At 47.0% G+C, this 13,942-nt stretch overlaps 1 protein-coding gene across 1 annotated transcript in view; it reads left to right on the plus strand.

Annotated features, from left to right (window-relative positions):
* Positions 1 to 13,718, plus strand: part of LOC142784775 (solute carrier family 41 member 1-like) — a 38,729-nt gene extending 25,011 nt beyond the window's left edge. The window contains exons 6-9 of the mRNA XM_075883274.1: positions 1,628 to 1,763; positions 2,617 to 2,690; positions 6,793 to 7,073; positions 13,449 to 13,718. Coding sequence (XP_075739389.1) covers positions 1,628 to 1,763; positions 2,617 to 2,690; positions 6,793 to 7,073; positions 13,449 to 13,718 — 761 coding nt within the window. The remainder of the gene's footprint in view (positions 1 to 1,627; positions 1,764 to 2,616; positions 2,691 to 6,792; positions 7,074 to 13,448) is intronic.
* The last annotated feature ends 224 nt before the right edge of the window (positions 13,719 to 13,942 follow it).

The following is a 13,942-nucleotide window of genomic DNA, read 5'->3' on the forward strand; positions in this document are numbered from 1 at the left end:
GTTAAAGCGCCAAGAGGCTGCCTGTAGTAGGCTAGCCGCCAGCGGGGCAATGGAACCCTGAAGGTACTGAAAACAGGCCGAGCGCGAGTCCGTCAGGATGGTGCGTGAGGCAGGGTGAGAGGCGGCCAAAGCTATGGCAACCTCTTCAGCGTGCGTTACTGTGTCTGCTCGAAAGGAGAGGCCATAAACGTGTTTGCCCTCTGTAATCACGGCAGCCGTAAAGTACCCGAGGGGGAGGGACCCGAAACGTCCTCGTAGAAAACACCAGGACGATCTGAGTGTCGCGTACGAAAGGCTGCGGCGCGTGCTAGTCTACGGCTGGGATGAAGGTTGGGGTTCATATTACGGGGTAGAGGTTCCACCCATAGCTTTTGACGCCAGAGCTCTGGTATTGGCTGCAGAGGGTCTTAGTCAGATATCGGGTTAAGGCCAAGTCTGTGTAGAAGACGGCGCCCTGAAGGCGTCTGCGACAGTCGATTGATTTGGTTAACGCAATGGGCATCGCGCATCTCTGCAAAGGTGTTGTGTACCTCCAGAGCCGCGAATCGGCTGTTGGAAGTTAGGCTATAGATCGCTCGCGTTTTTCTAACCTAGCGTCGCTGTACCCATCGGGTTCGCGTCAATGCTACAATGGAGTATAATGGGCCCTTCATGATGCGCTCGCGGTCGTTGTGCTAGCTCTACCTATACCAAATTTGGTGTTACGTGACGTCAATGAATGACAAAATATATGACTGGTCTAAACATAATAATCCTGACCGGCGTGTCATGTAAGAGAATCACAACCTACCACGCTCATAGCGTGCTCACCACCGTTTCGCTAGCTCCACATATACTAAATTTGGTATTCTGTGACGTCAATAGATGACGAAGGTAAACGACACATCCAAACATGATAGTCATGACAGGGAAGTCATAGAAGGCATCATTTGCCTTCAACTCGTCACGTTGTGCTGATTTCAAAGTGACATATTAACCTTTCTCATTCATGCTTCGCATTTAATCAATTCCCCTTGTACGTAGGATCGGCCAACTTTTATCAGCAATGTAACGACCAGGTCTTGCAAAAGTATTGTAAAGCCTGTTGATATGCGTTCTTGTGCAAGTTACACTACGCTTGTTCACTGCGCACACGCTTACGTGCTTGCCGCCGTGCTTCAGGTGTTCGAATAAGTTTCGGACCCATTTGCTATTAGAATAGTTGATATCGATTGATTAATGTGTGTACTATACTGACACCATTGTGTCTCGTGGTGCAAGGTGTGGTATTATACGCGTAGGCTTCAGGCGCCATTGCGACTCCTCCATGCCAAGCGTTTCGTGCGTTCAGAACACGAGCTGTGGGTGGAATGGGCCACTTGACGTTGATAGTATATGTTTAAAAGTGCCAGAGTTAGTGGACAAAGACGTGTTGCAAACAAAGGCCAGCAATTATTCACTAAAAGCTGTTTACATCAGTTGCGTATAACTTCAAAAGACTTGCTGTATAAATATTACCGATTCATGTACGTATAATACAGCTTTTTCACGCTCCCGTCTGTTCATGCATGGTCGCACCACATGGCAGCACTGACTGTCCCATTTCCCACGCTTCTGCATACAATATGCGCTTGACGACCATATGCAGATCTGGCGCCGCTGGTGATCGCGTTGTGCCTGCTCCTGCTGCCAATGTGGATAGTTCTGGCCCGACGCAACACCGTCTCCCGGGAAGTGCTGCGCATCGGGTGGCTGCCAATTATTATCGCACTCACGGTCTCGAGGTAAGTGAGCAGAGAACGCACCCATTGCTCATTAGGAAAGCGAGTGTTACACTCGAAGCTTTTGCGTTAATTCAGGTGAAATTTCTTCCCGTAATCTAGGTCTAAGTCGGCTTTCCTTGCTGTTACTTTTGCTATTCTGTCTACCAACGCCATTGCATAGCATTGGCAGCAGGCCCTACTGCGGAGTTCTAGTTGCTGAGTAAATCAGCTGCTGACTGGCAGGTCGTGGGATCGATTGCCGGCTGCGGTGGCTGCATTGTCGGTGAAGCCGAAAATGCAGAAGGCCCACGTGCTGATATTTCTATGCACGTAAAAGAACCCCAGGTGGTGGATATTTTTTGAGTCCTCCCCTGCAGAGTCTCTAATAATCATATGGTGGTTTTGGGGCTCTGGATACCACATATCATTCAAGCATTTGCAGCAGTCTCTAGGTTATTCTGTACGAATCCATTTTATGGGTTCATTCTATGTTGTTTTGTTCTCTATTTCTGTTTAGGTATTGTATGTAGGAATTTAATGTGTCTTCTACCTGCAATGATGTGGCATTCGATAAAAAAATTGTTAATAAATGAATAAACCCTGAAATAACTAAACAAAACGGGTAAACAATAAAAGCACAATAAACGAAAGTAAATAAAAGTAAAAGCAGTCCACATTTCAGATATTCAACATTTGCCTTGTCACCTCTAATACTGTGTTGTAAACAAGGATGATTGAATAGAATTTCGTAATAGCAATGTGAATTATTCTAAGAGGCTCCAAGTTTAATTACCCGACAGTTTTTAAAGCTCTTCGTACGAAACCTCCTTAATAGAAGTTGCTAGCAACATTTATTGCCAATGGGTTTTTGCAGCTTCGGTGGGTACATCCTGGATTACGCAGTCTTCGCTTATCCGCCAATCGCCCTGCACCTGTCTGCAGTAAATGGTGAGTCAGGCTATTCAAACACTGGAATCCGCCACATTCTACGCGATGTCTTTAAACAACTACTTTCGCAGCCGTGTACGAGGCTGCACCATAGGTTCGGGGCTTGAATTGAAACTCTCTCCCGGTGATAACTTGAGAGGGAAATAATTGAATAAATAAATGGCGAATATGTAGTGCCTCTTGTATTTTTACAATATGCCAGCCAGATGTGCCAGGTCTAGCCCTTCGCTGCCATCTCCAGCTCTTGCCCATCGCCAAGTTTCGGCCTGTGCTATGCGGCTATGGGGGAGATAGCCCATCATGTAGCGCCTCACGACGCAAATCATACGAAATAGAAAATTTTAGTGCTGGATACTCAAGCTCTTGGGGAGTCGCGGGCTTGGGGACGCGCGGCGTTGCGTACCCATCCCATACCCAACTGGAATGCCTTATAGAGGCGCACACGCAAACGCAAGCAGCACGAAGGTCACACGCGGTCGCAGCGCCATAGCGTTGTGTCGCCTAAGTATTATTGAATTATTTTTATGATTTAAAATGTTAAATGAAACATACTTAGTGAACAGGACACTTTTTGTATCATGGACAGTATCCTGGTAGACGCAAAAAGTATAAAAAGCAAGGTTACTGTAACGACAGTGTCGACATCTTGTGACACTTGTGCAACCACAGCCATGAACATGTTAGCTTACGCGTAATATTTTTGAGGTGAAAAGAATAAAAAGGTTACTCATTTGTAATATTGTCGCTGCGCAGTTTTTGTGCCAGATGTACAATGCACAATGTTTATGCAATAAATATGTTGGGATTGTCTGTTTCACTATGGGCCTGATAGATGGCGTCACCTATTCAGCTGGTCAGGGGTCTGGCATAATTTTAGTTTTTATGTTCCAGGCCATTCTAACTTTGGTAAGCTGGCTGAAACCGTGTAATCGCTATAAGTGCTTGCAATTTGGCTTACTTTAACTCGACGTCTAGAGTATCCGCAGTGCGGATACGGTGAGTTCTTGCGAAAGCGGCCGATCCATGCCGTCAGACATTTCGCGCCTTTGTGCCATGCTATTTCTTTAGCGGCTAGCCACTATAATATTTGTGCTTAAAACTTAGAAGTCAAAGTGGTGGCTCTGGCCAGCCTCGGCTTTGCTCGCCTTGAAGGTAACATGATGCACCAGCATGTGCGCCGGGGCAGCTTATCTCTGCTAGGAGGCCAGTGGTGGCAGCGTTGTTTATGGCCGCGCGGACGCTTGGCCCCATCGCCCCAGCGGTCTTGCGACGCGTCTGTTTGTTTAGTGCTGGGTACCCAAGTGGCTTGCGTACCCAGGACGTTGGGGCGGCGGTATTGCGCATTCGTGAACCCCCAAACAGATGCGTCGCAAGATCGCTGGGGCGATGCGTCCGTGCTGCCATAAACAACGCTGTCACTAATGGCCTCCCAGCGGAGATAACTTGCCCTGGCGCATCATGTTACCCGTGATGTAACTCACCTTCAGGGCGAGCCAAGCCGAGACTGACCAGAGCCACTAGCTTGACACAATTATTATAGCACAAAGGCGCTAAATCTTGGTCAGCATGGATCGGCCGCCTTCTAAGATGCCGCCTACGGTGAAGCAGCGCAAGTTTTCACTTCATGCCCCAGGTGGACATTTTTCTGTTGCGTGAGGTACTGGCGGTAGATCAATAGTGATTAAATTGTTTCAGCCAGATTACCAAAGCTAGAATGCGCTAGTACATAGAAGCCAAAAACGTGCGAGCCCCCAACCAGCTTAATAGGTGGCGCCATCTAGCGGGAAGCATAGTAAAGTAGGCAATCACAAAACTGTTACTGCAGAAACATTGTGCGTTGTACGTCTTGTGCAAAAAAACGCCAGCAGCGTGAATAAATTAGAGTTACCTTTTTAATCATTTTCAGTTCGAAAAAATTTACGCGTAAGCCAACGTGTTTGAGACTGTGGTTGGATAAAGTGTCACAAGATGTCGACACCATCGTTACAGTAACCTTGTATTTTTAATCTTTTTGCATATACCAGGATACTGTACACGATAAAAAAAGTGTCGTGATTTTGTCGCATCGGCGATCCAAAAATATGTAAGTTAAATGCAGTTAGCATCACCATTTATGGTTCGCGAATACGTAAAGGCATACATGTTTACGTACGTACGTAAACATCTAAGTATGAGGAGCTGAAAACGTTGGAAGACACGCGTTTCGGTAACGCGGTAAATGCAAACCGGTATCCGGTAACACGTTAAAGTAAAGAAGTATACGTACAAAGTAAAATTTACACAAACTTAAAAGTTACACCATTGCTCTGTTGTCGCGTTTGTCGGACTACGACCGGCCATCCGGATTGCTTGGCTTCGACGGTGCCGGCTTCAGTTGCAACTACGGCAAACACAAAAAAAAATGTTTTTAGTGCTGAAAGCTGTCAAAATAATTAAAAATAATTTATTGAAAGTAATTCACTCCATTTACCTATGCACGTCAAATTTACCACTTTAAATTGTAAAAAATAATTAAAACATACTTACGTGACCGGACGCTATGTTGCAACGAGCGCGTGTGACCTTCGTGCGGCACGCGTTTGCGTGCGCGCAACCGTGGCGCCAACTAAAAGGCATTCCAGTTGGGCATGGGTTGGGTACGCAACGCCGCGCGCTCCCAAGCCCGCAACGCCCTAAGAGAATGCGTACCCAGCACTAAAACTCTCTATTGTTTTGTTCGGTTGTGTACAAATCCCGGGGTGGTGTCTTACATTCCTGGTGTTCACAATGTTGGCGCTTACGCTGCTTCTGTAAATGCTACGGTGTTTTGAGGTAGCATGTCGGCGTTCATGGCGCAATGTAAGCAAACAATGGGGAAGCATCATTACGAGACTACTTCATGCACTGACTTGAAGAGTACCATGAGGTGGCATCGGCAAGCTTCTGAGCCACAAACCTAGGAGCAATAGCAAATATGATAGAAATATAATATTCGAGACATAAAGGTGTCCAGACATAAAGGTGTGTGGCGCCAGCAGCTGCACGTGTGGCGACACACCACGAACATTCTCCGAACTAAGGTAAACCGATGGCTTCCGTTGAGGAGCGCGCATTTGCACTGGCTATAAAATAAAAGAAGGAGGCATTGGCCATTCCTTCCTTCATAGAATAGGCTTTTACCCGAAAGGTAAACTTATCTTGACAGAGGTATCTAAACATTTACTGCGCATTTCCACAACAAGGAAGAAATGAAGGCGGCAGCAGCTAATTTAGGTTAACTTGAAGAATGGCATGCAGCTCAAAACTTGCCGCGCGCTGCTCAAGCAGAACAGGCGCACGAAACGAACATACAACAAGACGAGCACCAACTAAGAACTGTGTACTAGCTTCTCACTAGCTGCTCAGACGCAAAGTAACACGCACAAAATGAACGCTCAAATATACACAGGACCAGTAAGAATCAGCAGCTCTCACATATGTTGCTTCTTAATTTTTGAGCAGTGCACTCCTTTCGTAAAGACGGCCACTGCAGTGAGCGAATCGGCATTTGTGCTCTCCGTAACTTCAACAGAAACTAGCGGTGAGACGTTTAAACCACCCGCATCAAGGTCACGCCTGCACGAGCGGCAATTAACGTATTGCAAAGGCGTGCTCACTCGTGCGGACCATAAGAACACATTCAGAGGAAGAGCGATGACTTCTAAAGTAATATCTAAAGCGCACATTTTTCGCTATCTCGCCAGTTATTAAATGTGAACACGCTGAAGTGCCACCGAGCTATGATCACCGTCAACAGAAAATAACGTACACAAATAGCTCACCATTAGTGTGCTGATTAATGCGCGTTCCGTGTTAGAGTCGCTTCACTCCGCATATTGCGGAGCTATATATAGGTGTCATAAGTGTGACTAGTGGTGACTGAACAATTTGTTCTTTTCTTCGAATTTTTCTTGGTCATCTGTGTGTGTATGTTTCACAACGTATTACCCTCGATAGAAAGGCGTGAGTAGAGCGGTGGTGTACCCCAGCGTAAAACATTTACGTTTAAGAAGTTCGTTTCGGATCGCGATCGAACCAACCGTGAAATACTATTCTCCGCGTGTCTGATGGTTACCGATTGCAGCGCTGGGCGGCAACCTGGCGGCCGTGTTTAGCTGCAGCTTGTCCAGCTTCCTGAACCGGCTGACGCCACTGGGAGACATACCGTTCGGGGAACACGTCTGCGTGGGGCCCCTACAGATGTACTACCAGGGTGGGGAGATGGCCAACGTTGCCTACGTGCTCGTCGGCGTCGTGGTGCCCGGCCAGACGCTGTTCGCCGTGCTCTCTAGGATTCTGCGCTTCGGCAAGGTCTCCATGACCATCACCTTCTTCGCAGCCTATTGTGGTGCATCGCTAGGGCAGGTGTGTCCCCACCGACCATGTTGCGTAATTACGAAACGCGAAGGATTCACTTATTGTTTAGACACAGGAGGAAAAACATGAGTATTCCATACGCAACCATCAGGGCTACGAACAGCGCTGACAAACGCTCCCAGGTGTCGACGCACAAATACACCCGATATAGTAGACAGAAGGACAACTGCTGCTTTAGTTCAAATCGTTAGCATTGGACGCCTTATTCGATGGCTGCAGCTGCGGTCTCGGCGGGGCCTGGAGGAAGGAAGAAAAAAGGAGGGAGCATCATCACACGAGTGAAGCCCACCGTGTCGGCCCAACAAATGATCAAAATGTCAGAGCATGCGGTGGGATTTAATGACTTCGGTGGCGTTTCATTTTTGAACCTCCTGCGTGGGCCGGCTGGTGTGCACCGAACAAAAGGATTTAGAATTAAATCTGCCGCGTGCTATACTCCCCAGTGCGCCGCAGTATCGGCAAGGATCGTTGTGTACTTGATCTTGGCGTGAAATGTCTAATGCTGGGCAGACACTGGTGGCTTCAAAACGGGTCGGCTTTGCAAAGGTGGCTCAATTACGTCATCCTTTCTTCTTGTATATGCCATTTAAAAATTCTTTCTTTCAACTGATCAAAGGTCAATTCAAGATCGACACGCCGCACCTTCAATATTTGTCAGGTTATGATACCAGACACAGGAACTCACTAGCTGCAACTGTATTCACGACACGTTCCTAATTCTTTCTTTCCTAGAATTCACTGTAGCCCCGCCGCGGTGGCCTAGTTGCTAAGGTACTCGGCTGCTAATCTGCAGGTCACGGGATCAAATCCCGGCTGGGGCGGCTGCATTTCCGATGGAGGCAGAATTGTTGTAGGCCCGTTTGCTCAGATTTGGGTACACGTTAAAGAACCCCAGGTGGTCGAAATTTCCGGAGCCCTCCACTACGCCGTCTCTCATAAGCATAATGTGGTTTTGGGACGTTAAACCCCACATATCAATCAGTATTAACGGTAGTGGATTGGAACAAATAGCCCGGTTAAAGGTTGAGGCAAGGTTAACTCTCGCAATTTGAATCTCACCTTCGTTTGGAAGCAATTGTTTTCTCTGGCTAGAATAATTTTGTATGTTTCTTTTTTCTCTTTCACCTCGTGCTAACTCGTCTGTTAGAGCCTAAGAATGCTGGACTAACGCTTATTGCCCTTTAGTTTTGTTTATCAAAGCACACGTGCTAACGAAACCAGTCTTTCCCGTGTTATCTTTTTTAACTTGATGCACCTTTATAATGTACCAAGCTGCCAACATCGTGTACCTGATCACAGTATCAATCAATCATAAAATAAGTAAATAAATATACAGATGTATACTTAAATAAATAGGTAAATAAAAATAAATATTGAACTGGCAAGCCTATGTTCCAATTAAGGAAAAAAAGTACAGATAACTATCACCAAGTGGAACTATAAGTTGCAAGAAAACTGAAGCGTAGACATGTACGGAATCACTTTTTATTGTATCCGGTGCTGGTTAAGTTCAGCCCGGCGAAGAATTGCGCAGCCTAAGCACCAACAATAAGACGTGCTTTCAGAGAGAATCAAACCATGGCTTTGACTCACTTTGACCCTCCACGAGTCGCTGGCGCCATCTATTTGAGAAACTCGTAATTGCACTGTAGAGCGCCAAAAGGTCAATGGTTGCATCCGCTTTTCTGTGTTGGCTGATTGAGTTTTATATAACTACTGCCCAAATGCAGCTAGAGGGGTTTTTTTGCATGGCTATGTTGTTATCTTTTGTGTTCGTAATTTTCAGTTCAGTATTTCCCGCGGTAATGGCCCCTGTAGCTATGCATTAACTTTGTTAGTAAATTTTATGTTTTCAGACAGTTAAATGTATTACAGAGAAAGACATTATGAGAGCACAAGGGCCTTCGTGCCGTAATTGTCCGTCGCCGGTGTCCGTATTCGCAATCGTGCGTTGTGGAGAAAAAGAAACAAGCGAAGTAAACAAAAACTCCGAGGCCCGACTGGGATCCGAAACCGGGTCCCCTGCCTGCCAGCCCAGTATTTTACCACTAAGCTACACCGGTGCTTTAAACCTCGTGCGTGAAACTTCGTTGCATATTAACACTAGGCAACTTTCATGTCGAGAAAAGAATCGCGTTATTATAAGTAATAAAGTGTCCCAGAACAGCAAAAAACAACCTGGCATCACACATTGCTAATTGCGTTATAACCAATAATGGCATAGTAAATGCCTTCCTGCCACAAAAAATTGGTATTTATGGCATAATCAATACTCTACGAGTGTGCTCGTAGCAGTTACACAATGCATAAATAAAAAGAAGTCTTCGGAAATTCCGCTCTGACTGCTTTCGCGGTGACAATGCTGCATGGCCCGCGCAGGCTTGGTGCTTTTTGTCCTTGAACAAGAAGTCATGGTGAAGTGCTTTAACTGCCCACCGGTAACCATGACGCTTTAAGCCCAGCCTGAGGCATGTGCACTAGGGATGGAGGATGTGGGGATTCACTTTAGCTGTCAGTTTGTCACGAGTCAGTTCATTATTATTATTATTATTATTATTATTATTATTATATTTGTTGTTGTTGTTCTTAGGGAGGTTTGGCGTTCAGAAATCATATGAGTGCGAGAAGCGACGCGGATGCCTCCTAGATAGACGCTTCAAGAGACAAATTGCATGACACACTGCACCAGCGGAATAAAAAGAAAGGCGAGAAAAACAAAAAGAATACTCGCTAGTGACATTCACCCTGTTCATATTCTAAGTATCCGGATCATATATTCTATAAGGTAACCTAGAATTTCTTGATCTAAGCACGTTGTTTTCTAGCCGTTCGAAATTTCCCCGAGGCTCTGCTTATTATGTTCGGCCTTCACCCTTTAGAGGCCCTTCAGGGAGGTATATAAAGTAAGAGCTCAGAATTAGGGTGCAGTAGTGCTAATTGAAAGCAATGAATACGTAAGAATGCCAACAAGAAGGTACAGAGGTAGGTTATGACATGCATGAGCAAGAGGCCATTTTTAGGCAAACGCTGCTCTCTCACAATGTATTACGAAATCAACTCTTTTTTTTAGTGAAGTAGCGATACCTAAAATGCCGCGAGAGCCATGGTGACTCTGGAAGTTTATTGTAATAAAAAGGGTGGCTAGAAATGCTGTGAAAAACACAGGGAAAATTCTTAGGTAGAGGTATATTTCTTAAGTGGACGTTATTACTCTATCACATTCCTAAGTCGCAAATATTTCTTGTCTGTAGATATTGTATATTTTATGGTCAGTACAACAAACTAACTACACTAATCGGCCAACAAGGCGTTTTAGAGACTGTTTAGACGCTTTTAGTAATAGCAGCTGTCCTGAGTCCCACCACGGTGGTCTATTAATTATGGTGTTCGAGTGTCAGCAGCAGGTCTCGCGATCCTATCCCCTCTGCATCGGCCCCATTTCCGATTGAGCTGGAAAAGCTATAGGCCAATGTACTTAATCTAGGTGGACGTTGAAGAAGCACTAGAGATTCGAATTTATAATAATAAAAATTTGAACGATCTCTCCGAACGGAATCCTGAAAGGGTGCGAAGCATCAGCGTTGCGCACGTGTGGCGTGACGGATTGAAAGGCGCTAACGCGGGTGCTGTGGTGGGCGCTGGAAGATTCGTTTGAAGTGATTGCTGGCGTGTGTCTAGTCGTTTCTTCGCAGTGGACACGGGCGCTGGACCGGAGCAGGCGCGCGTTTTGCCTTGATGATCGCCGCCTTGTGATCGGTGAAGTGCACGCTGAGAGGTTCCTGCAGACATTCTGCGTCGCAGTTGGCTAAGGCCAGATCGATGCGCATTCCTTTTATTGTGGTGGGTGATTTCCGTTCTGCCGACACGCACTTACACGCAAGTCTAGCATGTAATCGACCAGCCATTCGTGTCTTCTCCGCTGAAGAAAACGTTGAAGTCTCCCGCGTCTATAAGAGGTGCACATCGACACGCCTCGCTTCAGTGGGTCAGGGTCTCCTCCAGACAGCGCTGAACCTGCTCCTTCGGCAGGTTGGGAGTGACGTACAGCACGAAGATAGAGACGTCACCGATGCGCACGGCAACGCACTCGGAGCAGTATAGTGTCTTTGAGAAGGTACTGATTGTTCTTACATGTCGCCTTCTGTTCACCCGGCGGAGCCTGGCGCTGGCGGGTGGGTGCTTACGTGGAGGGCGCATGGCACTTTCGAGAAGTTTCCAAACGACGACAACGTCGAGGATTCATCAGCGTTGGCGTTCCGCTCTCGGTGCTTGCACTTGGCTTCTTCGCTCGCGTTTCGTCGGCGTTGCCTACGCGTTGAAGACGCTTGCGCTTGGCTTTCCTGGCTTGCGTCTCGTCGGTGTTACCCACGCGCTGTCTTCATTCTCGCACTCGCACCTCGTCAGTTTCAATGATCTTTCACCTTCGACGCTTGAATTTGGCTTCCCTGGCCCGCGCCTCATCGATGTTCCAGGCGCGACGTCGCTGTTCGCGTGCGCGATCAGCTCTGCTAACCCTCGCAATGCCGAACAACACCCGGGCTTGGCCAAATCACATCGGCGCATCTTCCGGCGGGCGAAGCAGCTAGCTTTCTGGTGTCCTCTCTATCGCAGACAAACGGGCTGAAAGAGTGTTCACTATACTCGGCGACAACTTTCTGTGCCAGCACAGCCAAGGATACGAAGCCCACGCACGCCCTTTTTTACTACGTTTCTGTTGTAGCGCGCTGTAGTGCCTTTGTTTCGGCTTACTTCGTCAAATAGTCTGTGGCTGCTAAGGTCCACTTGTTGCCGGCAGATGTCAGCGGAAAGGGCCCCAGTAAATCTATTCTTATCTGATCGAACGCCACACTAGGTGGTTCGATTGTTTAAAGAAGCCAATGGGCTTCAGTGGCGGGGATTTTTGGCGTTGACAATCCTGGCAGATTTTCTCGTATCACTTAACGGATGCGTACAGCTTAGGTTAGTATTACGCTTGTCGAGCGAGAGTTCGAGAGGAACCAAAATGACCAGATGTGAACTCATCGTGGCAGGCGATAAGGATGTCGTCACGCATGTCAGTTGGCACGACAAGAAGATAAGTTCTCTCAATGCCGTTGTTTCTAATACAGAGCCCCATCTCGCAGGCAGTATGACGACAGACTTCGAAAAATACAATGAGGTATGGAAAAGTTACGTCTTTCAAGTTTTCAATAACTGTTTGTATTTTGTCTCCCGCGTGCTGTCGTGTAATCAGATCGTTTGTAGTAAGCGTAGTTGTAGTACTACCGTCGTCTTCGGTGTCGTGGGCCACAAACTTCGACAGGGGCGTGGGACAACGAATTCGTATCTTTGTGCTTGCGGCCCGATTTGATAGTGATCGTGAAATTGAATTTCTGAAGACGAAGATGCCATCGTGCCAGTCGCCCACACGGGTCCTGTAGGTTGGCTAACGAGCACAACGAATGATGGTCGTTTACTACCTTGAAGTGGCGTTCATGATGGTAAGACCTAACTTTAATCGTGGCCCATACAACAGCGAGGCGCCATTTTTCTGACGTGGAGTAGTTTACGTCAGCGCGAGAAAGAGTTTTATCACTTCCTCCGTGCCCTCTTGTAGTTGGACGAGGTCAATACCAAGACTCATGTTACTGGCGTCAATATGACTCTCAGTATCAGCATCTCGGTCAAAGTTAGCGAGGACTCGCGGTGTCTGCAAACGCTCCCGTAGTTCAGGGAAAGCTGCATCCTGTTCCTCCTTCCAGATGAATTACATGTCTTGCATGTCTGGCAAACAGGTGCCGGTACTCGTTACTGAAATTAGCCAAATTATATTTGTTTGGGCATAACGTCCCCAAACCACTGTACGAATATGCGAGAGACCGTAGAGCGTGGCTCCGGAAATTTCTACCGCCTGAGGTTCTTGAACGTTCAACTAAATCTAAGCACTTTGGCCTCAAACAAGGGCCTCAAGCACATGAGCCTCCGTCGCATATACGACCACATGGGCTGGGGATTTGATACCATGATAATATGTGGGGTTTATGGCCCCAAACACAATATGTATACGAAAGGCGCCGTAGTAGATGGCTCCGGATATATAAACCACCTGAGGTTCTTTAGCGTGCACCCAAACCTTAAGCACACGGGCCTATAGAACTTTTGGCTCCATTGAAAATGCAGGCACCGGAATCGGAATTCAATCCTACGACTTGCGAGTCAGCAGCCGAGTGCCTTAGCAACTAGCCCACCTTGGCGGGTGGTGGTGTCAGAATTTCTGAAGCTCTGTACTACGACATGCCTAATAATTATGTCGAGGCTTTGACACGTGCGACTGTGACTAGTAATATTATGCCGGAGCAACCAACACTTACTCGAATTGTGCAGGTTCTGGTATTGCTGTACCTTGCACGCCTCATCGTGTACCACCTCTGGAACTGGGGCATCGACCCGGACAACGCGGCTATCCCCTGCCTGACGGGCTGCGGCGACTTTCTGGGCACAGGGTTTCTCACCATGGCATACGCGTTGCTCTACTACATGGGCGACAAATCGGCTGTTCGAGAAGAAGAGCTGCGCTCTTACGTGCACGTGGCCACTCATATCACTGCGCATGCGTCTTCTACGCCAAGTTACGGCAACTCCACGTTGTCCTAGCGATGCCACGTACTTTGCTCCGGTAGAGTGGAGCAGGTGCAGTTGCAGTGGTCAGTGCACCTTGTGCGCTTTTATATGTTATGACAAGTCTACTTTCTTATTTTATTTTTTGTTGTTTTAAGGTTATTATGCTTTTATCTTTATTACGTCAATGATATTTGCAAAAATGAAAAATTGCCGATCCTTCAGTTCTGTTTACTATGTGCGTGTATGCATGTACACGT

This window comes from Rhipicephalus microplus, unplaced genomic scaffold, assembly GCF_043290135.1.
Source record: "Rhipicephalus microplus isolate Deutch F79 unplaced genomic scaffold, USDA_Rmic scaffold_15, whole genome shotgun sequence".
NCBI lineage: Eukaryota > Metazoa > Arthropoda > Arachnida > Ixodida > Ixodidae > Rhipicephalus > Rhipicephalus microplus.